Genomic DNA, 26918 nt, shown 5'->3' with positions numbered 1-26918 from the left:
ATTGTGTGAACATGATGTGAAGCCTTTGTAGAGGAAAGGAAGACACTAGGAAGGAGTATAAGAGTATAAAGTGGCACGTTCCTGCTCTGGAGAGGCATTGCTTTGGGACATGATTGTGAACCAGTTATGTTCAGGGACTGGAGAGCTAGGAAAAGGACAACTTGTGTCCCTTCCCCAGGGAAGCCTTCCTGGATCCCCCCCTTTAACTTGTAACTCTCCTCTAAGCTCCCAACCACTTTGAATTCACATACCATAAAACTAGGATGTATGGTAAGACATATATTGAGATATAATTCACACACCATAAAATTCACCCTTTTAAAGTGTAGGAGTCAGTGGGTTTTAGCATATTCACACAGCTGTGCAATCAATAACACTATCTAATTCCAGAGCAGTTACAATATCCCCAGAAGAGCCCTGTATCCATTAGCAGTCACCCACCATTCCATGCTTCCCCCCAGGTCAGGCAACCACTAATCTACTTTCTGTGCCTCTGTGTTCGTCTATTCGGGACATTTCCTATATGTGAAGTAATACATAACATGGTCTTTTGTGTCTGGCTTTTTCTACTTAGCATAATGTTCTCAAGATTCATCCATGTTGTAGCATATATCAGTACTTCATTCCTTTTTATGGCTGAAGCATATTTCATTGTATGAATACACTACATTATTCATTCATCAATTGATTGACATTTGGGTTGTTTTCACATTTTGGCTATTATGAATAATGTTGCTGTGAACATTAACGTACAAGATTTTATGTAGAAATATGTTTAAATTCTCTTGGGTATACACTTAGGAGTAGAATTGCTGGGTCACATGATAACTATATGTTTAATATTTTAAGGAACTTCTAAACTATTTGTCAACATGCTGCACCATTTAGCATTCTCACCAGGAATGTATGAAAGTTCCAATTTCTGCACATCTCTGTCAACACTTGCTATAGTCAATCTTTTTTATTATAGTCATCCTAGTAGGTGGGGAATGATATTTCATTATGGTTTTGGTTTTAACTTATCTAATAACTAAAGAGGTTGAGCATTTTTTCATGGAATAATTTGCCACTTGTATATCTTCTTTGGAGAAATGTCTATAAAAATTCTTTGCTGTTTTAAAAAATTGGGTTTTTCTGTCCTTCTATTGTTGAATTCTGAGAGTTCTTTATATATTCTGGATACCAATCTCTTATAAGATATATGGTTTACAGATGTTTATCCTAGTCTGCAAGACGACTTTACTTTCTTGAGAGTATACTTTGAAGCACAAAAGTTCTTAATTATGAAGTCCAATTTGTCAATTTTTTGTTGTTTTTGCTTATGCTTTTGGTATCCTATCTAAAAAAACAGTACTTAATCCAAGGTCACAAAGATTTATGTCCATGTTTTCTTCTAGGATTTTAATAGTTTTAGCTATTACATTAGGTCAATGGCCTCTTTTGAGTTGATTTTTGTAGATGGAGTATGGTAGAAGTCCATCTTCATTCTTTTGCACATCCTGTTGTCCCAGAACCATTTATTGACTATTCTTTCCTTTTTGAATTACCCTGACATCATTATTGAAAATTAGTTGATCAAAAATGTAGATTCAAATGGCCACTTGACACTGACAGCGGAATTCATGACCTTTGCAGAAGTCATTAGGTGCACCAACCTTTGCCCCCTTTGCCCCCATGACCATGCTCACTTGGCTTCAGACTCGGTGCCCAGGACTACCTGTGGTGGCCGCATGACCAAATGAACACCTTAATCTGCTCAGGTTTTTCAACCTAGAGGTTTTCTAAGCTGAGGTCGACCTATCACTAAACAGGACAGCATACTTCAATCACATGACCTAAGTTCGACACTTCCCAGATGTAAAAATATAAATAAATAAAAGCTAGTTGATCATACATAAATGTAAAAATCTCTTTCTGGACTTGATCGTATTTATTGATCTATATGTCTGCCCTTATGATAGTAGCACACTGTTTTGATTGCTGTCACTTTAGAGTAAGTTTTTTTTTTCAATGTTTTATTTATTTTTGAGAGAGAGAGAGAAAGAGAGAGCTTGAGTGGGAGAGGGGCAGAGGGGGGAAGGGGGACAGGGGATCCAAATGGGGACTTAGTGCTGACAGAAGCAAGCCTGATGAGGGGCTCAAATTCATGAGCCATGAGATCATGACCTGAGTCACCTAGGCACCCTAGAGTAAGTTTTGAAGTCAGGTAATATGAGTCCTCCAACATTGTTTTTTTTTTTTTTTAAGTTTATTTATTTACTTTGAAAGACAGAGAGAGTGGCAGAGGGGCAGAAAGAGGGAAAGAGAGAATCCCAAGCAGGCTCTGTGCTGTCAGAGCAGAGCTTGATGCAGGGCTCAGCCTCACAAACCCTGAGATCATGACCTGGGACCAAACCAAGAGTCAGTCACTTAACCGAATGAGCCACCCCGGTGCTCCGAACATTTTTCTTTTTAAAGATCATTTTGGTTGTTCTGGGTCTTTTGCATTTACATATGAATTTTAGGATCAGATTATAAGTTTCTGCAAAAAAAGTCAGCCATGGGGCGCCTGGGTGGCGCAGTCGGTAAAGCGTCCGACTTCAGCCAGGTCACGATCTCGCAGTCCATGAGTTCGACCCCCGCGTCAGGCTCTGGGCTGATGGCTCGGAGCCTGGAGCCTGTTTCCGATTCTGTGTCTCCCTCTCTCTCTGCCCCTCCCCCGTTCATGCTCTGTCTCTGTCCCAAAAATAAATTAAAAACGTTGAAAAAAAAAATTAAAAAAAAAAAAAAGTCAGCCAGAATTTTGATAAGGATTGCAGCAAATCTGTAGACTAATTTGGAAAGTATTGACACTTCAACAATGTTAAGTTTTCTAATCCATGATTATTGCCTGTCTTTCCATCTACTTGCGTCCTCTTTAATTTCTTTCTAAAGTTATTTATTTATTTGTTTGTTTGTTTATTTATTTATTTATTTGAGAGAGAATGAGTGGGGAGAGGCAGAGAGAAGGGAACCTCTTTAATTTATTTCAACAATATTTTATAGTTTTCAGTGTATACATTTCATACTTCCTTTAACGAATTTATTCTTAAGCATTTTTTTTTTAATTTCTGATACTACTATAACTGGAGTTATTTTCCCAAGTTAATTTTCATATTATTTTGTTAGTATATAGAAAATCAACTGCTAATTTTATTTTGATCTTGCATTCTGCAAACTTTCTGTATTTGTTTATTACCTCTGATAGTTTTTATTTGTGTGTATGTGTGTATGTGTATGTGTGTGACACCCTTAGAACTTTTATATATGAGATCCGGTCATTTGCAAATAGGATAGTTTTACTTTTGCCTTTCTAATCTGGATGCATTTTACTTCTTTTAAACTGCCTAATTGCCTTCTAGTACAGTGTTGAAGAGAAGTTGGGAGAGTGAACATCCTTGCTTTGTTCCTGATCCTAGGTGGAAAGATTTCATCCTTTCACCACTAAGATATTAACTGTGGGTTTTCATAGATATACTTTATCAGTTTGAGGAAGTTCCCTTCTATTACTAGTTCATTGAGTATTTTTATCATAAGAAGATCTTGGCTTTTTGTTAAATGTTTATTCTATGTCTATTAAGATGATGATATGGGGGCTCCTGGGTGGCTCAGATGGCTGAGTGTCTGACTTTGGTTCAGGTCATGATCTCACTGTTAGTGAGATCAAGCCCCATGTTGGGCTTTGCACTGATAGCATGGAGCCTGGTTTGGATTCTCTGTCTCTCTCTCTGCCTCTCTCCCACTCCCACTCTTCCCCTCTCTCTCTCTCTAAAAATAAACATGAAAAAAATTTTAAAAGATTATCATATGTAGATTAATGTTTTTCATCAAAGTTGTGAAAATTTTGGCCATCATTTCTTCAAATATTCTTCCTGCCCCCCCCCCCCCACTCTCGCTCTCTCTCTCTTTCTGGAACTCCCATTATGAACATGTTGATATTCTTGATGGTGTCCCACAGGTCTCTAAAGCTCTGTTCATTTTCTTAATTCTTTTGTCTTTCTATTATTTACAGTACAAAATGTCCAGTGGTCTATCTTCAAGTTCACTGATTTTTTTTTTGCCTGCTCAAATTTGTTGTTGAGCCCCTCTAGTGATATGTCAGTTACTGTATTTTCCAACATTAGAATTTTTTATTTAACTTTTTAAATAATTTTTTTTCTTTTTTTTTTTAACGTTTATTTATTTTTGAGACAGAGAGACACAGAGCATGAACAGGGGAGGGGCAGAGAGAGAGAGGGAGACACAGAATCTGAAACAGGCTCCAGGCTCTGAGCAGTCAGCACAGAGCCCCAAGCGGGGCTCAAACTCACGGACTGTGAGATCATGACCTGAGCCAAAGTCGGATGCTTAACCGACGGAGCCACCCAGGTGCCCCAATAAATTTTTCTTTATTGATATTCTATACATGGCAAGACATTAATCTCATAGTTTCCTTTAGTTCTTTGAACATGTTTGAAATATATGATTTAAAGTCTTTGTCTAGTGGGGTGCCTGGGTGACTCAGTCGGTTGAGCATCTGACTTTGGCTGGGGTCATGATCTCGCAGTTCATGAGTTCAAGCCCTGCGTCAGGCTCTATGCTGATAGCTCAGAGTCTGGAGCCTGCTTCGGATTCTGTGTCTCCCTCTCTGTCTGCCCCTCCCCTGCTCCCCTGCTCTGCTGCTCCCCTGCTCATGCTCTGTTTCTCTCTCTCAAAAAAAAATAAAACTAAAAAAAAAAAAGTCTGTCTAGTAAGTCCAACATGTGAGCTTTCTCAGTTTCTATTGATCACTTGCTTGCCTAGGTATGGGACATACTTTCTTGTTTCTTTTCATGCCTTATAATTTCCCATTGAAAATGAGATTCAGGGAAGTTTCCTCAATAAACACTTCGTGGATTGTTGGACGATTTTAGTTAATCCAGGGTTATGAAAACACTGATTTTCTAATTCTTTGCCAGTGTTCTCATTGCTTTTGTGGAGGAGAAGATTTTCAGTGGCCCTTAATTCCATCATTCCTGCTGACACACCATGGCATTTTGAATTAACCTCTATTGTAGCACTTGTAACAAGTGGTGTGTATGAACTACTTTGTTTCTCTGCTAGGCTGTGAGCATCTAGAGGGAAAGGACTGTGTCTTATTCACCTCCTTATCTTTCCCTTCCAGAGTAAATCTGGATGCTTGATAAATAGCAGGCTATTGTTGAAGGACGAGTGATTGAACCCCCAAAGAAGGTAACCACTGAGAAAAACTTTATGTTGACTTGCGATGCTATGGCTTTATTTCTTAATCCTAGAGTATCCTGGAAAAACCATTTTGCGTTTATATTTAGACAGTTCTGGGAATTTCTATCCAAATTGTGTCACATTTTAATAGTGCCCTGAAGCAGTTTTCATAATCATTTAGAGCCTTAGTTTTCATATATGCAATGAGGATAATAATACTTAAGATCATAATATTGTGATCCTAGTATGGTTCAGGGGATTAGATGGGATGACACATGTAAAGCCCATAGTATAGTATAGTATCGTATAGTATCAGGCAATGCTGCTCATGATTATGAGTGTTTATGATTCTTGTCTGTCCCAACTCCAGGAAACTTTAATCATTTCCTGTTTAACTTGAGCAAGGGTTTGGCAAATCCACCTGCTATCAACAACTGATGAACAATGCTTTCTTCAGCTCCCTCATGCTGGAGCTTCCACAAAAGCCTCTTTTGAAACACAGGCAGGCAGAACAACCAGGGCACTTCTTCCATGGAGCTCACGCACTAACAGAGCTATGAACAGGAAACATCTGCTGCTTATAGCGCTGGCCAGTTGTGGAGACGGACTGTGACGCAGCTTTCTTGGAGGACTGGAGGCTTTAAAGCTGGGGAAGGTAGGAAAACCCAGGACTTACCTAGAAAGGGAGGCAACCCACAGATTCCTGAAAACCAAAACAGAGCGGTTGCTAGAACTTTCAGGATGATGGTCCTGGGGGAAGCGGTCAGGGGACGAGTTATGCTAGGATCTCTCTAATTTACTTACACTTCCTAGTATGGCTTTTCTTTAAAAAGAATAAAAAAGACACTATTTTTAAAGTTTGAAAACAACTAACCTAACTCAAACCAGTTATTAGACAGATAAAAATGCAGACCAGTAAAATTCAATGACTCACCCAAGGTCAGACAAGAGGGAGCAGCAGAGCTCCAAGGTGAATGTTGGTCTGACTGGGAGCCCAGGGTTCTTTCCATCTTATCTGCTGTGACCCTGTTAAGTCACCTTACAGAGAACTCATTGAAAAAGACACCTAAGCATGTGCTGTCTGAAGTCAGGTACATCTCTTATCTCCAAGAATAATTTATCTGATCATAGATACTTGGATCTATAGAGTTTAGAGGCTAAATTTAGAATCAAGAGGGTGGGATTCAAACATAAGATCTGCTGTCATCAGTTAACCTGTGTGAATGTCATTGTTTTCATCTAAAAATTGGGGCTCCAATCCCCTTCCTATCTCCCTCCTCTGGTTGTTCGAAGTATTACAGAAATAAAAGATGTGAAAAAGATTTTTCATTCTAAATTTTTTCATTCACCTGTTCACTGAGGTCCTCCATCTATCCCCTTAGTAGCAGAATACTGGTGTTCCATGGCTTTATTTGGTTTGGAGAATCACTAGCCCTAAACCTCTCATCAGAATCGTAGGCCACCCATCTCTTCATGCTAATCTTTGGGCTAGGAGTTAGGGAGAGACTATAACACTGACTTGAAGTTTGTCACTCTGTCCCACACCTAGGGGATGTCATGTGATGTGAGTGACTCCACCCAGGACAACTCCCTTTAGTTCCTGCTCATGTTTACAAATGTTCACCGGACTCAGATACTTGAATATCTAAGAGGCATCTGGTTTTTTTTTCCCCTCCAAGTCTGTTGGTTTTCCCCATCTTAGCATGACACCTCCAAAAACTTAGGTGTCATTCGCATGTTCTTCCATGCCTTCAAACCCAATATGGTTTACAATAACAGAAGTTATAAATTGCTCCTCAAAATCCATGTGGTTCTTCCTTACTATGTAGCACCTATGCCATTTGGGTAGGATTGATCACACCCATACCTTCATTGGTCCAAGACAACTAAGATAATTTCATCCCTTATCCATGCTGATTGTTTCCAGTAACTCCCATCTAAGCTAATCAGTCCACTGGCAGTGGAGGTACAGTGGGGGTATTAAGCCGACGCTCTGATCTCCCAGTCAATCCCAAGATCAAGATTTTTGTTTTACAGTTGTTGGAAATGATGCCTGCCCCTGCTCCATGCAAATAAAACCATCTTACAACCATGTATGTGTCTTGCTCTTGCAAACATGTATGGAGTCAGCATAAGGATAAATGGACACACAAAGGGTGGGGGACAGATGAAACAGGACTGAGAATCAGAAAAATAAGGCTAGAGGCCTGATCAAAGCTTGCCTTAAGCCCACCTGCATCATAGTTTTCATTTTTATAAGTCTGTAAGTTGGTCCTATTTTCTGAATAAAATTAAGATTGGGTTTGATTGTTACCTAAAATCAAAAGAATTCAAACTAATAGACTTATTCAAGCCACTAGCAAATTGTTATATTTGCTTCCAAAACCATACATCGTATCTGTTCACTTCTTAACATTACCACCATCACTTTCCTACTTTCAAGGATTAAAACCTTTCAAAGACTTTAAGTTGTTCTTAAACAAAACCCTAAGCCATCCTTTCTATCAACCACCTTCCACCCATCCTACATTGGGCCCCTCCCTGCATTCCTATGCATGGTCCCTGCATTCCTATTGCTTCTCCTTGATTCCATCTGCTTTAGCTTCACAAATCTTTCTGTTTCTTGAACAGCCAAGCCCTATCCCACTTGCTGTTCCCTTTGCCTGGAATGCTCCCCGCCCCCCCCCCAACCTGAGTGCCTTATTCTCATCCTTTAAGTTTTTGTTCAAATATCCCTCCTCAGAGGGGTCTTTCCTGACCACTCACTCACCAGTACCTTCCTATCTTATCCCTTGTTTATTTTCTACAGAGTGCCTATCACAATTTGTAATGATCTATCTTACACACTTACTTGTTTATTGTTGCTAGAATGTAAGCTGCTCATGAGGACCCTGTCTTGTTTAAACTGTGTCCCGGCTTATAATTAGGCTCAATAAACATTTGTCAATCAACATCCAAGAGCTGCTCAGCAACCTGAAACCCTTAGGAAGGTATTGCCAGAGCACCACCCAGTGGTGGGCTGAGGTCTGGCATGGAGGTCAGTGGATCTCCACAGTCACTGGCATGCCTTTCAACATGGGTCTCAATCATCCACCCCAGTCAGCTGCTGGGAAGGGAAGGCCAGGTAGTTGGGATCACGTTATCGTGCTCTGCTCTGGCCGAACACAGCACAGCTTCAGTAGCAAGAGCTTCACTTGAGAGCTTGTTAGAAATGCAGAATCTTGGCCCCACCCCAGACCTCCTCAAAAAGTCTGCACTTAACAAGATCCCAGGTAGTGGTTTGCACCTTATGGTTTCAGAAACCAGGCTCTCTACCACCTTGACATGCACTGCCAGCACTGAAATCTGAAAGTCTCTGATCCAGGAAGCTTCCTCATGCACTGTACGAACTTAAGCAGTTTGTTTAACCTTTTTATGCTTTAGTTTCTCAATTACTTATAAGACCTGACCCTATTATCTTATAAACCATATCATGGTAATAAAACAAAAAGCCTTGGGCTGAGGATCTCCTGCTGAGGTCTATGATCGTTGGCATTTGGGGAATTAGTAACAGAAAGATGAGAGCAAGCTATAGGACAAGATGGAGGTGAAGGAAAAAAAATGTGTGTGAATGTGTGTATATATTAATATACATATGTGCACATATATCAATATGCATGTGTATATATTACATATGCACAAGCGTGGTAATGTGCATATGTCATGTACATGCGTGTATATATTATATGCATATTTGTATATATTACGTGTGTTTATATACTAATATGCCTATGTGTGTAGTATGTTATATGTGCACATAAAACAGGAGAGAATGGCCTCAGAGATGACTCAGAGTAAATCTCAGCTAAATCACTCTTTGTAAAATGGGATATCCATAACACCCTCCCCCCATCAGTGGTTCTTAATCCTGGTTGCGCATTAGGATCACCTGGGAGCTTTTAAAAGTCTCAAGACCAGCCAGTTCTTCAGACCGATTACATCATTGTCTCTGTGGGAGAGACCCAGACATCCGCAGTCTGTAAAGCTCCACCATGCTTCCCAAGCTCTAATTGCACACAAATTACACTTGGTGGGGGGGGGGGGGGGTTGTTGAAAAGCTTATTTGGATTCAGGAGGTCTGGGGTGGGGCCTGAGAGTCTACATTTCTAACAAGCACTTGGGTAAAACTGATGTCTCTGTTCCAGGGACCACACTTTGATGAATCACCAAGCCCCAGACGATTCAAATGTGCAGACAAGTGTGAGACCTATGTTTCTGAGGATGTGTGGGAAATTAAATGAGGTAGTAGGTTTGATTCATGTTGCATATAATCGTCACACAGTCATCATAATTTTCCTGAGTGTACCCCTTTGTTGAGTGACTAATAAGAAAAATCAGGGGATAGCAGGGAATAGCTGAAAGGTCCCTGACAGAGGGAATCTAATATTTGTTGACCATCCACTGCGTGCCATGTGTTTTAAATTATGCCACCCTGGTGAGTCCATTTTGGTGGAAGTGGAACAATTTAGCCATAAGAACCTTGCTCCAACTTGGTCACACACTGAATAAAAGGCAAATCCTGGATTCATGCCTAGGTCTCTCCAATACTCAAACTTTACTGCTTTTCAAGCTGCCTTGCTGCCTCGCACCTAGAAGAGCAAAGGACTTGCATGCGTTTCAACAGCTGCGAGGGAAGGGCAGCTGGGCTGAGGAGCCCTTGCAGGGAGACAATGGAGGCCATTGTAGGAGCAGCTGGATGGAAGAACAGGTGGACAGTGTGGGGGCCAGGGAACAGCTTAAGGGGGAAACAGCAAATTACCTCAACCCAGAGGAGAGAGAACATTTAGGGATTGTGCTTTTGGCCTTCACGCAAGGCTTTTCCAGGACTCGTTACCTTAGAAACATTACCATCACCAATGGCCATTTACAGCACATTTGCTGAGGCTTGAGCTGCTTCTCTGGGCATAGAAATTGTGAGTTATTGTGAGAAATTATGATAAGACAGAGGCAAAACCTCGAGCCAGACCTCTTAACCAAATCCTATGTGCAGGAAGACTTTGGAGGTCTACATTTGCTAGACTCCCCAGTCACTGCTCTGTAAGCAAAGAAAAGGGGAATTCTGCTAGGGCCATCTGGGCGCGCGCGCTCTGGCCAACGGGCATGAAATTTCTTTTCCTTCAAGAAGAGATGTGGAATCATATCATCATTAGAGGTAGAAAACAGCTACACATTAGGCTTCTGTACCAAGAGCAGAAAAGGAAGCTTGCCTGAGATCCTGCAGGAATCAAGAATTCACCCACGTGGCCTCACCAGGAAACTCCCAGGCTCTTCAGAAAGGCACCTCCAGGGCTGCCGCGCAGGATCAATTTATCATTGAGTTAGCACTGCCACCTTGTGGTAGAAGCTAAGCACTGCGCTGTCCTAACCTGCCCAGGATTTATGCATATCAGATCTTTGCTTTTTTCCCCGCCCTCCTTTTCCTTTCATTTAGCTTATATGACAGGACAGATAGTAATGATATTTACAGAGATAGGGAAAATAATACTGGAGGCAGTTTGGTGGGAGGGAGAGTAAGCTTGTATTTGAGCAAATTGAACCAGGAGTGTCTCTAACAGGGAAAACAACAGAAATCCTATCGATTCCATGGCCAGGAGAAAGATACACATAAATTAGGCCTGTTACCTTGCTATTGAATTTATTTCTCTTTGTAGAAAATTTGCAAAAATCCCCTTACTTTTGAGCAAAAATATAGACCATAGTTTAGGCTATAGTCATATTTCCTTTTTTGCTAATCAAATCGGGCACACAGTCCCTCTCCTCCCCAGAAAAAAAAATGGTCCCAGTGGGGACTATGAGGGAGGAGACCAGAGACTGTACATTCCTATACCACAGAGATAACTGGCTATTTTGTTTGTGACTTTAATGTAAGTCCATTTGTCAGGAGGCAGAGCCATCTTTCCCAGATGGGGCGGGTTGGGGGATATTATTCTACTGTACTTATATTCCTTTGCAAAAGTCAACTCTGAAATAAATGGATCTGAGAATGGTAGATAATCTTAGAAAACAAATTTTGTGCCTTATAAATTGAGTTTCATACAATTCCAGGTTCTGCAGAAGTGAGACTGGGTGAGTACTCTGGGTGTTAGGGAGCAGTGGCACCAGCCAGGCACTCCATCCCCTCTGCTGTCATCTGTTTCCAACAATGAGCTTTGGTGCAACATTGTATTAGTCTGCTATGGCTGCTGTAACAAAATACCACTGGCCGAGAGGCTTAAACAACAGCAATTTATTGTCTCATAGTTCTGGAGGTAGAGGTCCAAGGTCAAAGTGTCATCAGGGCTGGTGTCTGGTGAGAGCTCCCCACTAGCCATGCGGACATCCATCTTCTCACTGTGTCCTCACACGGCCCCTCCTTGATGCATATGCTCAGGGGAGAGAGGAGAGAGAAAAATCTCTGGTATCTCTTCTTACAAAGACACTAGTCCTGTTAGATCAGGGCCCCACCCTTATGACCTCAGTTAATCATGTCTGTGAAGACTATCTCCAGATATAGTCACGTTGGGAGCTGGGGGGGCTTCAACATATGAATTTTAGGGAGGACCAAAAACATAGGATCCATAACACGATCTTGTTTGAAAAAGAGACTTTGGATAGTGTCTGAAAATCTTCTGCCCTTGTCAGAGCCTGCTCAAATTGAGAAGATTGGAACAGATAGGCCAGAGGGGGCTCGTGATTGACCCAGGGCCACCCAGGGAGGGGATGGCAGGGCTGGAGCCTCGTCACCACACACGAGGGCACGCATGTGGCTCTCCTCCCCTGTAGGTTACATTTTAAAAATAATGGTGGCACGTGGGTTACCAAGTCAAGCCACAGAAACTTGGAAAATACGGAATGGGGCTGAAATGCTCCCCGTTTCAATTCTGTTGAAACACATGATTAAACCACGTGTACAGTGACACTCAGAGGACATGTTTGATTTGTCTAGAATGAGGGAAAAGAGTTTAGTTTTGACATAGAGAGTTGCAGAGATTCTGAGAAAAACTTCTGGGTGATGTTGGGAATGCTTATTACTGTGTCTGATTCCACTTACTTGGACACAGAGGGGCCCTAATCTCTGCTTTTGACATCTTAGCCACATTAGCACAGGTTTTACTCACAAAGGCCAGGAAGAGATATGAGGGCTGAGGTGACTGGAAAGGATCTCAGGCCCAAATCACTCCATCAGCACAGTGACTCAGACACAATGTCTCCTTGCCCTTGGTTCCCTGCCACCATGGGGTCCGGTTCCCCTGGCATGCAGGAACTTGGGGACAGCATGATGGCACCAGTGGTGGATGGTGTGGGTTGGGGGACCAGGCTGGCATGTCCCGCAAAGCCCATAGTGTCTGTGTGGGGGGAGCAGGGCACTGTCCCTACTAGTGGCAACAGGGGCCATGTACGTGAACAGAGGAAAGAGACCTGGGGCAGACACTGCTCAACGGGAGCCTGAGGGGGCAGGAGAGCGAAGGGGTGGGGAAGGACTCTCACCAAAATCAATGACCGGAAGGGACCAGGAAACAAACACTTCAAGGAGACAAAAGTAACTGCTTTCTTCGTATGTTTTCCTGATAGTAAAAGTGACACATGGTCACCCTAGAAGATCAGCAGTCTGGGGGCTGTGAATGGGCCTGGGTGGGGGCCAGGCAGAGTGAAAGGAGCCTCAGGAGGTTCCAGGGCGTTAGGGGCTGTGCTCTAACATTTTTAAGGCAATGACCGCCTTCTGGGCCTGGCTCTGATTCCTCTCCCAGTGACGGTGCCACGGGCTTGCAGGGAAATGGGTGTGAGGCAGGACTCACCTCCCTTGTCCTTCTGGTCCCTGAGGGCAGGATGCTGGAGGGTGGTGGCAAGGAGGGCAGAGGACAGGCTCTGCACACAGGGTCCACCAGGACTCGAGACCCTGAAAGTGCTCTGGGACATGGGCAAAAAAACTCCAAGGTGACAAAGCTCCCTAAACCCATTCCGTGAGTGAGAGGCTGGGGTGTGGGTGGACTTGGGGCTTTGGTCATTCCCCATGGGGTGCTGCTTCAGCCCTGCCATCTCCCGCCAGCCCAGTGCAGGGTGGAGAGGCCCTGAGCCCACCTTCCCCCCTCTACACAGGCTTGGGATGCAGGGTTTGAGCTACAGGTGTCCTTGACTGTGCCCATCCAACCTGCATTCCTCCCCTGCTCTTTGAGCACAGGTGGGACAGGATCTGTTTGGGGACACTGGCCAGTCTTGCTGGGCACCCTCAGCCTCTTTGTCTTCCTTCTCTCTCTGAGTCTGGGAGTCACCTCCCTTCTCTTCTGTGCTCCCTTGTCCCACCTTACAAGGTTAGAGTCTATAATTGTGGAGTGAAGAGGGGGTCCCCAATAAAGATAATTTAAGGATCCATGGGCTGTGGGGGCAGGGTCAGAATCTCTGGGCTCTGGACATGATCACTTTTGCGGCCACCCGCTCAGCCTGTGTGTGAGCACAGCTCAGGCCCCAGGATTTCCCCTGTCAGTCCCCACTCCGGGGCCGATGACAGGGCCGAATGGTCGCTGGAATGAGACTGAGTGGCATCTTGTCTCTACAGCACTGGGCACAGGGCATGGTCTAGGAAACAGTGCTGTGGGCAGGCTGCTTCCCTCCCCACTCCACCTGGTTTCACAACAGACCGAACTGGCCTCTGTTTGGAGCAGACTTCTTGTGAGTTATGTTTATGTGGTCTGATCTCCTGCATCTGCAGAGCTGAGAGGCACATCCTGGTGCACAGGGACCCCAGATGTTGTTCTCATGACCACTCTATCCCCCACCCCTCCACCCCCACCCCGGGAACCTGTCCCTTCCCTGCTCAGCATCCGGAGGTGGAGCTTTCGTCCTTCCTGCATCCGAGGCGCCTGGGGCAGCTGGCTCTCCATCATCAGACCTTCTGTAGAGCCCACTGTCTCCCTGCCAACCTTCTCCACTTCCCTCTAAGACAACGGGTTCCACCCGGGTCTGCGCACCTGCCACACCTTGTCCCTGAAATGCTGACTCTGCTGGAGGTGGAGATGTACATCCACGGAGGGGACCCTGGCATCACTGTCACAGGCCCAGATGCCTGCAGGCTCTGCAGGGAATATAAAGCTACAGTTGGTGGAAGGGAACGAACCCTGGGCACCGGGACAGAGCTGCCCTGAGCTCTACAAACTGTCACCATGGAGCCTCCTCCAGGTTGGTGGGGCCTCATCTTCGGACATCTGGACTTTTAAATGAACTGTCTTGAATTGTAATGTTGGCAACTAAGTAACCTGCAGCTAGCTGTCTCTGACTGGCAGGTGCTGGTGGCTAACTCTCAGTGAGCCCTGAATGTGCCAGGTAACGTTCCGGTGCTTTCTGCATGGTGAAGTCACCATTTCTGTCGTCACATCTTACAAGTTGGGAAGCAGATGCACAGACAGACTCAGTCACTGGCACCAGATCTCAATTTAATAAGCGGCATTTGAACGCGGACAGCCTGGGTTGCCCTCCCACAAGCGACTTGGCGCTCTCACCCCTTTCTATGTAAGACTCTGAGCCCCGACAGCTGTTTCGATGAGCTTCTGTGTGCATGGTGCGTATACATTATCTTGCTTAAGCCTCACAGCAGGCCCATGGAGGCCTTATGTTCTAGGTCAGGAAGCTCGGTTCAGAGGGAGTGACTTTCCCAAGGTCTCTCGGCCTCTGTCTCAAGGGCTGTGACGGAAACTCGGGTCTGGCTGGCTCCGAAGTCCCAGCTCCTCCCACGAGGCCTGGTTGCTCTCTGAATCCCTCGTGTCCGACCTAGGGCCAGGCCCAACAGAGCCGTCGGGGCAGTCAGCGGGCAAGTGTGTGGAGCTTAGCTTCTGAGGCTGCCGGGCAGGATCCCAGGGCAGCCTCGTCACACCGGGCTCGGTCCAGGGTGTCAGGGGTGGGCCTGGGTCTGAGCGGCTCCACGGAGAACCTCACCGGGCTCGGTCCAGCCCGCTTCCCTGAGGTGAGAGGCACTGCCAAATCCCCCTGTGGACCATCTCGCCGCCCAGGGCATAGTTGATAGCATTGATCGTGGGCACCGTTTTGGCAACAAGGGCCGGCACCTGCGTGACAGAAAAATTCAGGGAAGAAGCTTCACAGCCTCGGCTCCTCTCCCTGGTCCCACGTGGCGACCCTGGCCCTGCCCCGCCCTTCCCCCCACTCCACTGCAGCCACCGGTCCTCTGTCCATGGCTTAATTCTGCAACTCCTAAGGCTATCTTGACCAGAGGGCGGGTGGTGCATGCAAACGCCCTCCTTCCCGAGCACCGGTCTCAGCCTTGGTCCCAGAGTCTGGCTGCCCCCATCATCTCACATGAGGCCTAAGCAATGTCAAGCAGCAGCCCCGTGTGACCCAGGAGACAAGCAAATTCCCGATGCATTATGAGTGTTCAAAGGAAGAGAGAAAGAGACTAGCGGAAGGCCATAAAGCAGGAGGGAGAGATCAGGCATGACAGAGACACAGACATGGAGAGAGTTCTAACTTGGGGTGTGGGAGGTGTCTGTACCATTTGCAGCTTGGGGGAGACGGAGCTCACATCCGCGATGGTGGCATATAGGTACAGGAGGGCATAGGGGCCCCAACCGAACAGCAGTGTCCTGGCTGGCAGAGTGGTGTTCACCTGGGGAGAGAGTGTCATGGGAGGGAGGCATTGACTTGCTTCAGGCGACTGCAGCCCCACACGCCTAGGGACCAGGCGGGCACTCAGCAGGGCGGGGCTGTGTGATCAGGCTGTGGGGCCACACGGACCTCTCTGGCGTGCAAGCTGTGGGACCCTAAGCCTGTCATCTAAGCTTACTTGACCTCATTTCCTTGTCTGTAAAATGGCTTGATCATGCTTGACTTACCTGGAGGCAGGGGACTAGGGGACAGATAATGAGTTTCCTTTCTGGTCTGCACTCCTTCTGAGGAACCCCGGGCTCTGGGAGTGTGGATGTGTGAAGGAGGCTCCCCATATGAGCTGCCCCCATACCTCAGTCCCAGAACCAGCTCCCATCAGCCATCAGCAGCTGCAGCCACCTGGTGTGCCAACCTGTCCTGGGTTCAAAGCGGCTTTCCAAGGTGTGAGACACAACCAGGGAGCAGGGCCTGTGTTGCCACCTCTGGCCACAGGGAGGCGCACGACTTGCGATCGAACTTCAGGAGGAAAGTTGCCTGCTTCCCACACACACTCAGATGTTAAAAAGCTGAAGCTCAATATCAGTGCCTATTTTCTTTTTGACCGCGTCTCCCTTTAAGAAAGGAGGTGACTTAAGTTGAAAGAGGACACTTTTTTTCATGGAATAAAAATATGTTAGTTGGGAGAGATTTTTTCTCTTGAATTGCCCCCCATTAAAAAAGGGGGGGGCAAGGGAAGGAAAGGAAACAAAAGGAAACAAAAGGAACGAAAGGAAAGGAAAGGAACGAAAGGAAAGGAAAAAAGAAAAGAGAAACAGTCCTCCTGGGGCGGGGCTGAGGCGGAGACAGTGTCACTTGGAAACCGCTCTGCTCTTGGCTGAAGTCCCTGGGCCCATGCATAGAGACCTCTGCTGATGCTTCCTGAACTGATGGTTTCAAGTCAAGCCAGAAAAAAGAAAATCGGTGTGGCAGCCCTGTCTCTTGGCCCATTGAACCTCGGATAAACGTGGCAACTTTGAGCACCCAGGCAGGGCTTGGGCGGGCAGTGTGAAGGACAGCCTGGAGGAGGTGAGGGCAGGGGAGCAACAGCCCAGAGCCAGAATCCTGGTCCCCCCTCAGTCCTCCTCCTCCTCCTGCTGACTGGGGGCAACTTAGATCTCTGGCTAAAATCGATTTGTACAGTCCTTTTCCAATTCACAGGGGAAAAAAAAAAAAATCAGGGCAGATTGAGTGTCTCAACAAAGATTGAGTGTTTCTTGTGCACTCTATGACCACTTGGGTCATGGAGTCCCAGACCCGGGTTTGATCCAACTCTGTTATTACTAGTTACGGAGCTTGTGGCTACTTACTTAACAGACTCTCATAGCCTCAATTTTCCACCCTGTGACATAGTGATAACAAAACCTTCCTTTGAGAGGAATCAGATTTTTTTTTCTGAAATTTCAGTGCTTGTTAAGGCTCATCTCTAGAGGTTGTCCAGGTGACAAAAGAAAATTGTGGAAAGGGAATATTAATGTAGAGATTCAGAAATGGCCAGGAGAGCTTATTTTGAAGAATTATTTTTCTTGGAAAAATGTGCTTGCGGGTGTGATTTTATGTTGTGGGTAAATTAGACATCTTGGGAGCAATTTAAAAGAAGCTTTTGAAAAACATGTAACTTTGTGCCAACCCTCAAATCCTTGGAAAGAACGAAAGGTGACAGCATGGATGGTGTCCAACAGGGTGACCCAGTTCAAGGTTATGGGGTCTGGTGAGTCCAAGCAGTCCTGACCCTTCCTCCCAGGTTTTAACGATGCCCAGCAATGGGGAGGGTGCATTCCTGCTCTAACCCCCGCAAAGCTCTGAGAAAGCTGAATTTTATCCTGATCACTGAAAACACAGAAAACCCCTCACTACTGTTTCTCACATCACTCATGTTCCCTGAGAGAGACAAAGAGATTTCTTTTGCTCTGGGAATTGGTCCTTACCTGGAGGTGGCCAGTCTTTCTGAGTTTCTGTTCCATGAGCCGATAGGATATGAATGTGATGAAGAGAGGCACGAAGAAGTTGAAAAAGGCCATGGTAAAGAGGAAGCTGGTGAAGTTTCTGCAGGCAGAGTAGGTAGAGGAGTCAGGACCATCTCTCAGGGAAGGCTCATCAGTGGTTGTGCTAGACAGTCACAGGTAGGGAACTGCTCTCATCAGACAAGTGCTCAGAGTATGGTTGTTCTTGGGTCCCAGGTTGACTCCCCTTAGAGACAGGGAGCCACTGGGCCCTCCTTGAACTTGCCTCTAGGAGCCAGAGAGCTGAAATGAGGGAGAGTCCTCCTTCAACTTGCTCTTGGGCAGTTCAAGTGCTCAGTCTTGTTCACATTATGTGCCCCAAGCATGGAAAATAGAAAATATGTTTACCAAATAGAAGATATGTCAATGGACCAAGAGGAAGGATCATTCAAAGAGTGTTCCTGGCAGAGGATTTGAAAGGGGTCTACAAATAAGAAAGAGACTGGATGCTGTGTCATTGAAGAAAACATTGAAGGATTGCCAGGAGAGCCTGGTGTCCTAGGTAGGGTCATGGGGAGGTGGGAGGGCTGACCAGGAACAGGTGGGAGTCACAAGGAGGTAGATTCCCATTCTGTGAAGGGGAGAAATGTTACCCATTCTGGGTGCTGCCCACTAAGGAGGGGTAGGAGGAAAGGCTGCCAGAGGACTGGACACTGGCTGGGGAGATATCTGTAGGGAGCACCCTGGAGAGACACTTGGGCCAGACCTAGGGTCCTCAAGTACATTTCACCTGGAAAGACTGTCATCAGGGGCAGATGCTTCATGAGTAAACATAGTAAACATGGAAAGCAGATGAATGCAACATGACCCTAGTAGAAGCAAGAGGGGGGCTGGAGCCCATTGGACCCTCCCCCAAGGTGTCCCCTAAAGGGTGTAAGCCCTGGTGTCCCCAGAGCCTTGTGGATGGGGCAGTACTAGACATATGCTCCATGATGGTGGAGGCCATCGTGCATCAATTTTGTCGCCTAGGACTAGGTCCAAGGGTTTGTTCACAGTAGATGCTCAGGAAATTCCGAGAACTGAACTCTATGCCAAGGAGGTCCCTCCCAATGCAAAGACATTTTTGAATCTATTGAACAAAGGACACGGCTCACCCTAGAAACTGATCAGGTCAGAGCTGGGACAACTAACCATGAAGAAGATGGCAAAGGGGTCACGGGCTCAGTTGCTGTTGTAACTGACACAGGTCAACAGCTCACTGGGTAATGCCCCTTCTTGGGACAACTCTACACCCCAGCTTGTATAACATGCCCATCACTTGGTCAGTCTTCAGAATGCACTTTCCCCAGTCCCATTGTCCACTTGCAAGTGGATGTCATAACTAAGGAGTTGAGATTGACTGGCAAATGTTGACATTTCCCCACTTGGATTTTCAGCTGTGACACTGTTGTTGAAAGGACTCACAGAAAGTTTCCCAAGGAAGGGAGATTTGTAGCTGCTCCTCCCACCTCACCTGTCCCCCCTGGAGTAGTCCAGGGTGCAGCACGTCCCCAGCGGCTCATAGTCATAGTGGCCCCAGCCCAGGAGGGGCAGTGCTGCCCAGAAGGCAGAAGACAGCCACACACAGATCACCAAGGAGATGGCCGTATTCCAGGCCAGTTGGCTGCCTGAATGGGAGAGAGGAGGAGGGTTGAGAGGAGGTAATAGCTAGGCAAAATGAAAAACAATGGACTTCATGATCACACAGAATATTCCTAAATCCTGGCTCTGAAGGTCGATAGCTTAGTGCCTCAGGCAAGTTAAAAGTTTCTCTGAGCCTCCATTTGCTCCTCCACAAAATGGGAATGATAATCCCTATCTCAGAGGATTGTTGTGGAGAATAAAAGAGATAATGGGTGGTGAAGATCTATCTCCTTGCAGACTCTCTTTTCCATCTTTTTTGGGGACAGAAAAGGAGGGAGTAGCAAAGAAGTAGGTGTGTTTTCCAAAACCAACTTAGTAAAGAAGCATAGGTAGTGGTTCAGATGAGGGTTATGAGGGAGGGAGGCAGAAGGCTGGATGTATCACCGTGCTTAGCTGTTACTCAGAAGCAGGCCACTGTCTCTGCTTCCAAGATACCCTAAGAGGGCACTTGACCTGGGGCTTAGGGTACTATCTCAGTGCCAATAACTGCACTTGGTCCTGGCAGCATATTTTGCCATGACCAGTCCCACTGACCTGACCTCCTCCATGTCCCTTCTCTGTGGCAGCCTGATCTAGCCCTTCCCGTCCAGTGCTTCCTCCTGGACCTAGCTTCAGAATGCCTTCCCCAGGTGCCTCCTTATACGGCTTATTTGTCATGTTCTTTTGTAGACAAGACCCCAGGGCAGAAGGCAAGACTCCAGGTGGGGTTTGATCAGCAGAGAACAGATCTACAACCACCCTCATCTTGACACTTTACTTCCATTGATACAGCCCCAGATGCAATTTGCTTGAGTGTCATCCCCTGCTGTGGACTGAATGTTCCCACCAAATTCATATGGGGAAGCCCTCATCCCCGGGAGATGGTATTTGGAGGTGGAGCCTTGGGAAGGTAATTAGGTCATGAGGGTGGAGCCCCCATGATGGGATTGTTTCCCTTAAGAGAGAAGACAAAGAGAGATGATCTCTCTTCTCCATGTGATGACTCAGCAAGAAGGCAACTGTCTGCAATCCAGGAAGATGGCTCTCACTGGAACCCAACTGTGCTGGTGCCCTGATCTCTGACTCCCAGCATCCAGAAATGGTGAGAAATATACTTCTGTTGTTTAAGCATCCAGTATATCGTATTTTGTCATGGCAGCCTGAGCTAAGACGCCCCTCCCCCTAACTGTGGACATAATAATTAATATCTACCATGTCCCATGTGTCGCTTTTTTGGCTTTGGAAACAGATGACCAAGGTGACATGCCCAGGGTCACCCAGTATGGAGTAGGTAAGTTCCAACACCCTCCTTTCGCCTTCCCTGTTTCCATAGTGCTCCAGGGTGCCTTCCAGCACAGGAAAGGCTTTGCTCTAGGGACCTCTGGATAGGGACTAACTGCTCTATGTTGAGGTGGAGAAGCCTGTTGCTGTCTGAGAAGGTACGCATTGTGTATGTGCACATGTGTGAGTGCATGTATGTGTATGCATGTGCACACACGATGGCCCGAGGGAGCTTTGGGGGCTGGGCTGGGATAGGAGTGGCCCGGGAGGAGCTCCATGGTCAGCTGGGGCAGGTGGGGCTAATCTGCCACTAGAAATGATAAGAACAAAGGCAATTTTTTGGCCTGGAGAGAGGTGTGTGACTTTGCCAAGGGCAGGGGGGTATGTGTGTGTGGCGAGAGCAGATCTGCAGATTCCAAAGGGGCCATGCCCCATGCTTCGGGCCATGCTGGCCATGGACACCACAGTAGCCCCCATGCCAGGCAGAGCTACAGCTCAGAACTTGGGGCCCAGGAGACAAAGGGAGTGACCCCCCCCCCCCCCCCCCGGGAGGCATCCAGGCCATACCCAATCCCAGCTCGGCCTCTACTAGCTGTGTGACTTTGGGAAAGCTACTTAACTTCCCTGAGCCTCCGCTTCCCAGTCTGCAAGTTGGGGGTTTACAATGAGGGTTAGCTGAGTCACAGCTCCCCAAAGTATGTTCACATATCCCTGGAGGTGAGTGGGATTCTAGATGGACTGTGGGTGAACATGTTTTTTGTGTGCTAAAATTATAAGAACATCAAAGTTGTCATTTCACAGATATTGTTGAGGATGAAACTAAAGCAGGTGTTTAAATTTTTCAAAGTGAATCACTTTTAAGAAAAAAAAATTGAGTAAATAACAGAGCAGGTGGTACATGGATGTGGCCAATTACGAAGGTGATATTTGACAATACAGTTTGGGAAATCCAGAGCCAGACTAGGCTTCATGATGCCCTGGCATGGCAGAGGCCCTAGGGAAGTGTGAGGTGCAGGGACACATGCCCAGCTACACACACACACACACACACACACACACACACTGCCTCTCTGCCCCCCAACAGGGCCTGTCTGCAAGAGCATTTTCTGTATCTATGATCTCATCTGATGTCCAAAAACTGGGAGGTTGGTTACAAAAATCTGCTCTTAGTGGAGACTAAGGTTCAGAGAGGACTCCTGACTTGCCTGAGGCTGCATTGAGGGCACAGGCAGCTTTTCCAGCAGGTGCCTCAGCTCCTTTCAAGTCCACTCTCCCAGCCTCCCTCCTTTCCTGAATGCCCACACCACACACTCACAGACAGACACCCACCCACACTCCCCTAGACTGGGTAACACAGTGTAGACCTTTGTCCTGACCACCCTCACTGTGTAGATGTCCCTTCAGTCCAGGAACCCAAAGACTTACGCGAGCAGTAGTGGTGATAGCGCCCCCAGGCGATGGCTGCGCTGCTGCAGATGCTGGCCAACGCCGTCACGAAGCCCTGGAAGCCATGAGCCTGGCAGCCGTTGGAGCCATAGGGCCAGCGCCTGTGGGAGACACTGGGACCAGTGACCCCTTCCCTCTGTCCTTGCCCTTCTCCCACACCTGCCCCTCAGAAGCTTGGAGGGCACCTTCCTGAATGTTGGCTCAGCTCCCCAGAAGAGGGCTTCATGATCTGTTTTTCCTAGAGGAAACAGCAGCCTCAGAGGTCAAGCCCCCAAGGTGAATGGGTGGAGCCCAGTGCAAATACCCTGGGCTCAGTGTCTTTTGCTGCACCTCAGTAGGACCCAAGGGTCTCTCTGTGTGGCCAGAAGCCTCCAGCATGGGAAATGGAACATCGTAGTCAGGAGGAAAGCCCATGCCTTTATTCTATAGATAGGAAAACTGAGGCTCAGAGAGGAAAAGGTACTGAACCAAGGTCAGACAGCAGATGAAGACTAAGCCAGAGGGTAGAGCTGAGGGCTCCAGCTCTTAGCTCCATGGGCCAACCAACCAAAACAGCTTCTGTTGCTCTCCTCCCTAAGCCTGGGAAGGAGCAGGCGAAGATCAGGATAAGGAATTGTCACTGATTCAGACCCCACAGACTGGTCAGCCCTGAGCGTCACACTCAGGTGTGCTCCAGCCTCTATTTGAACGCCTGAAACCAGAGCAGGAATGTTCAGTTCGCTTAAGAAAACAATCTTGGAAACACCTGACACCATACTGAAAGATCATGGTTTGCACATAAGGTTTTAGACACTTGTCAAAATCCTGTTTGCTTTTACGAACACTTAGGTAGGGCTTCCTAGGTGCCATGCATCATTTAAGTTACTTCCACATAATAACAAGTTAATACTTCCAGCTGCTGTACGAGTTAGGCAATAATATTCAACTTCTAGAAGAAGCCAAGAGATAGAAATACTGAAGCCAGGACTCAAATCTGGGCAGCCTGGTTATAGGGTCCATGCTCTTAATCCCTACAGTCATCCAGCTCTGTTGGTGGGGTTTGAGCAACTCTAGAAATCAGCCCTGGTTCTTCAGGGATAGTCTGGAACTCAGATTTAGCCTTATGCTGCCTGCCCACCCTTTCCCCTGCAGTGTTCTATAGGTGGGAAGAATGCCTCTGTCCTGGCTATCCGACACCCAGCTCAGGCTGGGCCCCTGAGCTCAGGGACTGGGGCAGGGGGGGCTGGTACCGGAGGAGGCTGGATGTGGCTGCCACGAGAGCATTCAGGCTGATCCCACTGTCCGCCAGAGCCAGGCTCAGCACCAGCAGGTGGGTGGGGGTCCGCAGCTCCGGGGTCTTGCAGAAAGAGAGGATGGTGAGGCTATTGAGGCAGAGGCCGGTGAGAGCTGAAAAGAAGGGATGGCTGACGTCAGGGCTGGAGAGGCTGCCTGGGGTCAGAACAGGGGGCCTGGGGTGGATGGAGCCTCAGCAACCTTACTGATGCAGCTCATCAGACATCGCTGGCTCTCGGACCCTAAAGGCCATAAGATGTACATCCTGTCCCACCCCAACTCAAAGATAAGGAAGAAACCAATAAGGTACAGCATGATTCATGCTGGAACAGTCACAGTTACCAACAGCTGCTGACACTTGTAGGCTGGGCATGAGGCCGAGCACTTTCTGTGGATCCTCCCATTCAGTCTTCACCTGGATGCTGTTCTCCCCGTGTACAGCTGGGAAGCAGGCTTAGGGACACTAACTAACCTGCCCTAAGCACACAGCTGGTGAGTGGCAGAGCCGGACTCAGACTCAGGTCTGTTTAATTCCAAAATGCCACTCTGAGGCTGTTCAAAGAGCAATGTCAGGGACAGCCTGGGAGAGGTAGGTTGAGGGGAGATCTGGGAGCTTCCTGGAGGAGCAGGCAATGAGGTGAGTCTGAGAGGGTGACCTCAGACAGACCAGATCTCTAGTTTTAGCCTGTTCACCCACTTGCTGCTCTCTGAACCCTGCCTCCCCACTGAAAGGGAGGAGTTGGGAGAATCCTATCTTCAAAATTGCGAGTGTTTACTAGGAGAGCAGGGTGTGGAAGAACATTCTAGAAAAAGGGAACAGCATGTGCAAAGATTTAATGTGGTAAAATTTCCAGGTCCATTTAAGGACTGAGAGGGATGCTAGATTGTAGGGTTCCCAGAAGAGAGGAAAAGGGGCAGGGTCCCCAGCCAATGGTGTCCCAAACTTCCAGGACCAGCCTGGTGGCTGCCCCTCCCTCTCCATCATCAGCTCTCAGAGGAAATGGGCTGATTATTTCTCTGGATCTGCTGTGAAAAGGGCCGCATTCCCTAATAACTTAGTCATGGACTGACCCAGCACCATGATCTCCAGTCCTAACTCTGGCCTCAGGGAGCATCTCAGGGATTCTGGGCTGAGGCAGGCACCTTGTGGCCCCTGGAATGGAAATGCGTAGGGCTGGGAACAGAGATGGCGGGAGAAATGTGGAGCTGGAGAGGATGGGGGCAAATGAACTTAAATCCTGAGTGTCTATCTAGGCCAGCGCTTCACACCCATGACCCCATCTAACCTTCACCATCACCCACTTGGGGTCAGAGAACCCAGCTGAACTGGGTTATAGTCACACAAACAGGAGGTGACAGAGCTGTCTGTCTCCAGAGCCTACCAGAGGCCTGAGCTTATATGAGATTCTTAGCAGGATTTCTGGGGAGTGGATTAAATTTTTTCCCGGCCGGTGGGACATGAAAAGGCCTGAATTCTGGTTCTTGGTCATGTTCTGGGCAGATGTCCCTCACTCCCTGGGCCTTGCTCTCGCTCGTCTCCCAGACCGCGGCCTGCATCCTACAGGTGCACCCATCAGAAGCCCCATGGGTGGAGGCACAGAGGAGCAGGGTTTGGGGACCTCTCCTTGTCAGCTCCATGGCTGTGACCTGAGTTCTCGGAGCCCACTGGGTGCCCGCTCCACCCCAGGTCCTTCCTGGCTCACCTTCTACCAGCAGCACCATCCCCACAGCCAGCACCTCCAGCTCCCCGAAGCCGGTGGGCAAGGACCCAGATTCTGCCATGCTCGGCCCTTCTCCCTGCCAGCCTGGCTCTTCTCTGGCGCACCAAAACCAAGCTCCACCTTTTAAAGGGCCATTTCACGTGCTGGCACAAGCAGGTGATTATGCTAGACCTCGGGCTCCTTCTTGCTGCCCCCTGCCCTAAACTGTGCTTTTGGCCCCAAAAGAAGGAACCCATTCACCAGTTGGACAGTGCAGCCTTTGTGAAGCGGGAATGGAAGCCTGTCTCATTCATTTCAGCCCAATCAGGCAGGATTAAAGTCCCGGAATCCAAATGGTGTGTGGCTGAGAGCCAAATTAGAAAAGAGTTGCATAACCAAGGGAAGGGTGGGGAGCAGAAAAAGGGATTTGAGTGGCAGCTGTGCTTGAGACTGGGTCAGGAGCCAGGTCCTTCCATGCGTGTGCTCACAAGCAACTGGGAAAAGGATGATGCTTGGCAGGTCAGCCGTTGTCACAGAAAGAATCCCAACTGGGACTAGAGACTGAGGTCGTGTTTCAGAACCTGACATTAGCCAGCTATCAGGACTGGGGTGGGACCATTGGGGTCTTCTCAGTTTCCTTCTTTGCAATGGAAATATCCTTTCTAAGTCTCAGAAAAATACATCATGGATATGGCCTCCAGGCTGCACTGCCCAACTCCCACAGGGCATTTAAGCTATAGGAGCATAAAAATCTCCCAAAGGCATTAGCTTGGGACAGAGGGACTGCTGTCTTAGTGGCCCAGGACCCCGCTAAGAGCTTTGGCTTCTACAATGAGGTCCTGTTATCAAGTTACACTGGCCAATGGTGTAACATTTGGAAACACTAGTCTAGAGTGATTTAACTCCTTTTCTGATAAAGAAACCAAGGTCCAGAGCTCTATCAGCAATATAGTTAATGTTGAGACCCCACTAAGAGCCAGGCACTATGCTAACTGACCTTATGATGACTCCTACAGCAATTCCATGAACTAGATACCATCATCCTTTGCATTTCATGTGAGGGAACAGGCTCAAAGCAGTTTAGAATTGACCTGAGGTCATGTGGTAATTTGTGAGTTCAGCTGAAACAGAAGCCTGGTCTCCTGTCCCCTGGGATCCGGGTCTAGCGGCTCATTCTATTCCCATGCCTTTCCTCCGTTGGACCCCACCCCCATCTAATCAAGCCTAACCACCTCACAGTGCTTGCCCACATCCTCTTGGAAAACTTTCTTGATAAACAGTTACCCTTTTCCTAATTTCTACCTTGCATTACTGGTTCATACATGTGTCAAGTTTTTTTTCATGCCTGCAAGACTGCAGAAGACTTAAGGGGAGACGGGAAAGCAGGATACGGCCAGGAATCAAGACCAGAGCTCGGTTAGGCCAAACAGAGATGAGAAGGCATCTCCAACAGAAGGAGGAAAAGGCAGAGATGTGGGAATGGTCACCCTTTTTGGCTTGGGAAGGAGGAGGGACAGGTGGCAAGCATTGAGAAAACCAATGGATTGGAAGAGAGGAAGAGATGGGAACCAACATTTCCTAGAAGCCAAGATTGTCAAAACTGGCCTGGCACAGAGCTAGGCATTTCATGTGTGCACTGGGGCCCTAGGTATCTGCCTTGGTCACACCTCACTGGTCTAGGTCTGCCTACGTCTATAGGCACCAGGCACTAGGGAACCTTCTGGAAAAG

At 47.4% G+C, this 26918-nt stretch overlaps 1 protein-coding gene across 2 annotated transcripts; it reads right to left on the bottom strand.

Annotated features, from left to right (window-relative positions):
* Positions 1-15161: 15161 nt before the first annotated feature.
* RGR (retinal G protein coupled receptor) lies at positions 15162-25271 on the bottom strand. Of its 2 annotated transcripts, none has more exons than XM_047826217.1 (7): positions 25193-25271; positions 23447-23603; positions 22197-22330; positions 19342-19495; positions 17814-17931; positions 15737-15850; positions 15162-15293 (listed from the first exon to the last, which is right to left on the bottom strand). In XM_047826217.1, the coding sequence occupies exons 1-7, from the start codon at positions 25269-25271 to the stop codon at positions 15162-15164; spliced, it is 888 nt and encodes a 295-aa protein (XP_047682173.1). The 2 variants fall into 2 exon arrangements, with proteins under 2 accessions (XP_047682173.1, XP_047682172.1); XM_047826216.1 differs by having other exon boundaries at positions 22197-22318.
* Between the last annotated feature and the right edge of the window lie 1647 nt (positions 25272-26918).

Source organism: Prionailurus viverrinus, chromosome D2 (assembly GCF_022837055.1).
Source record: "Prionailurus viverrinus isolate Anna chromosome D2, UM_Priviv_1.0, whole genome shotgun sequence".
Classification (NCBI taxonomy): domain Eukaryota; kingdom Metazoa; phylum Chordata; class Mammalia; order Carnivora; family Felidae; genus Prionailurus; species Prionailurus viverrinus.
Note: the sequence above shows the minus strand (reverse complement) of the source record. Positions and strands in the feature narration are given on the sequence as shown.

Bases quoted from the DNA above. Each gene is read 5' to 3' on its own strand.
- RGR (XM_047826217.1), bottom strand. From the start codon at position 25,271: ATGGCAGAATCTGGGTCCTTGCCCACCGGCTTCGGGGAGCTGGAGGTG. The intron at 23,604-25,192 runs GTGAGCCAGGAA...CCTTCTTTTCAG, and splicing joins GATGGTGCTGCTGGTAGAAG to CTCTCACCGGCCTCTGCCTC. The intron at 15,851-17,813 runs GTAAGGACCAAT...CTCTCTCCCCAG, and splicing joins GAAAGACTGGCCACCTCCAG to GTGAACACCACTCTGCCAGC.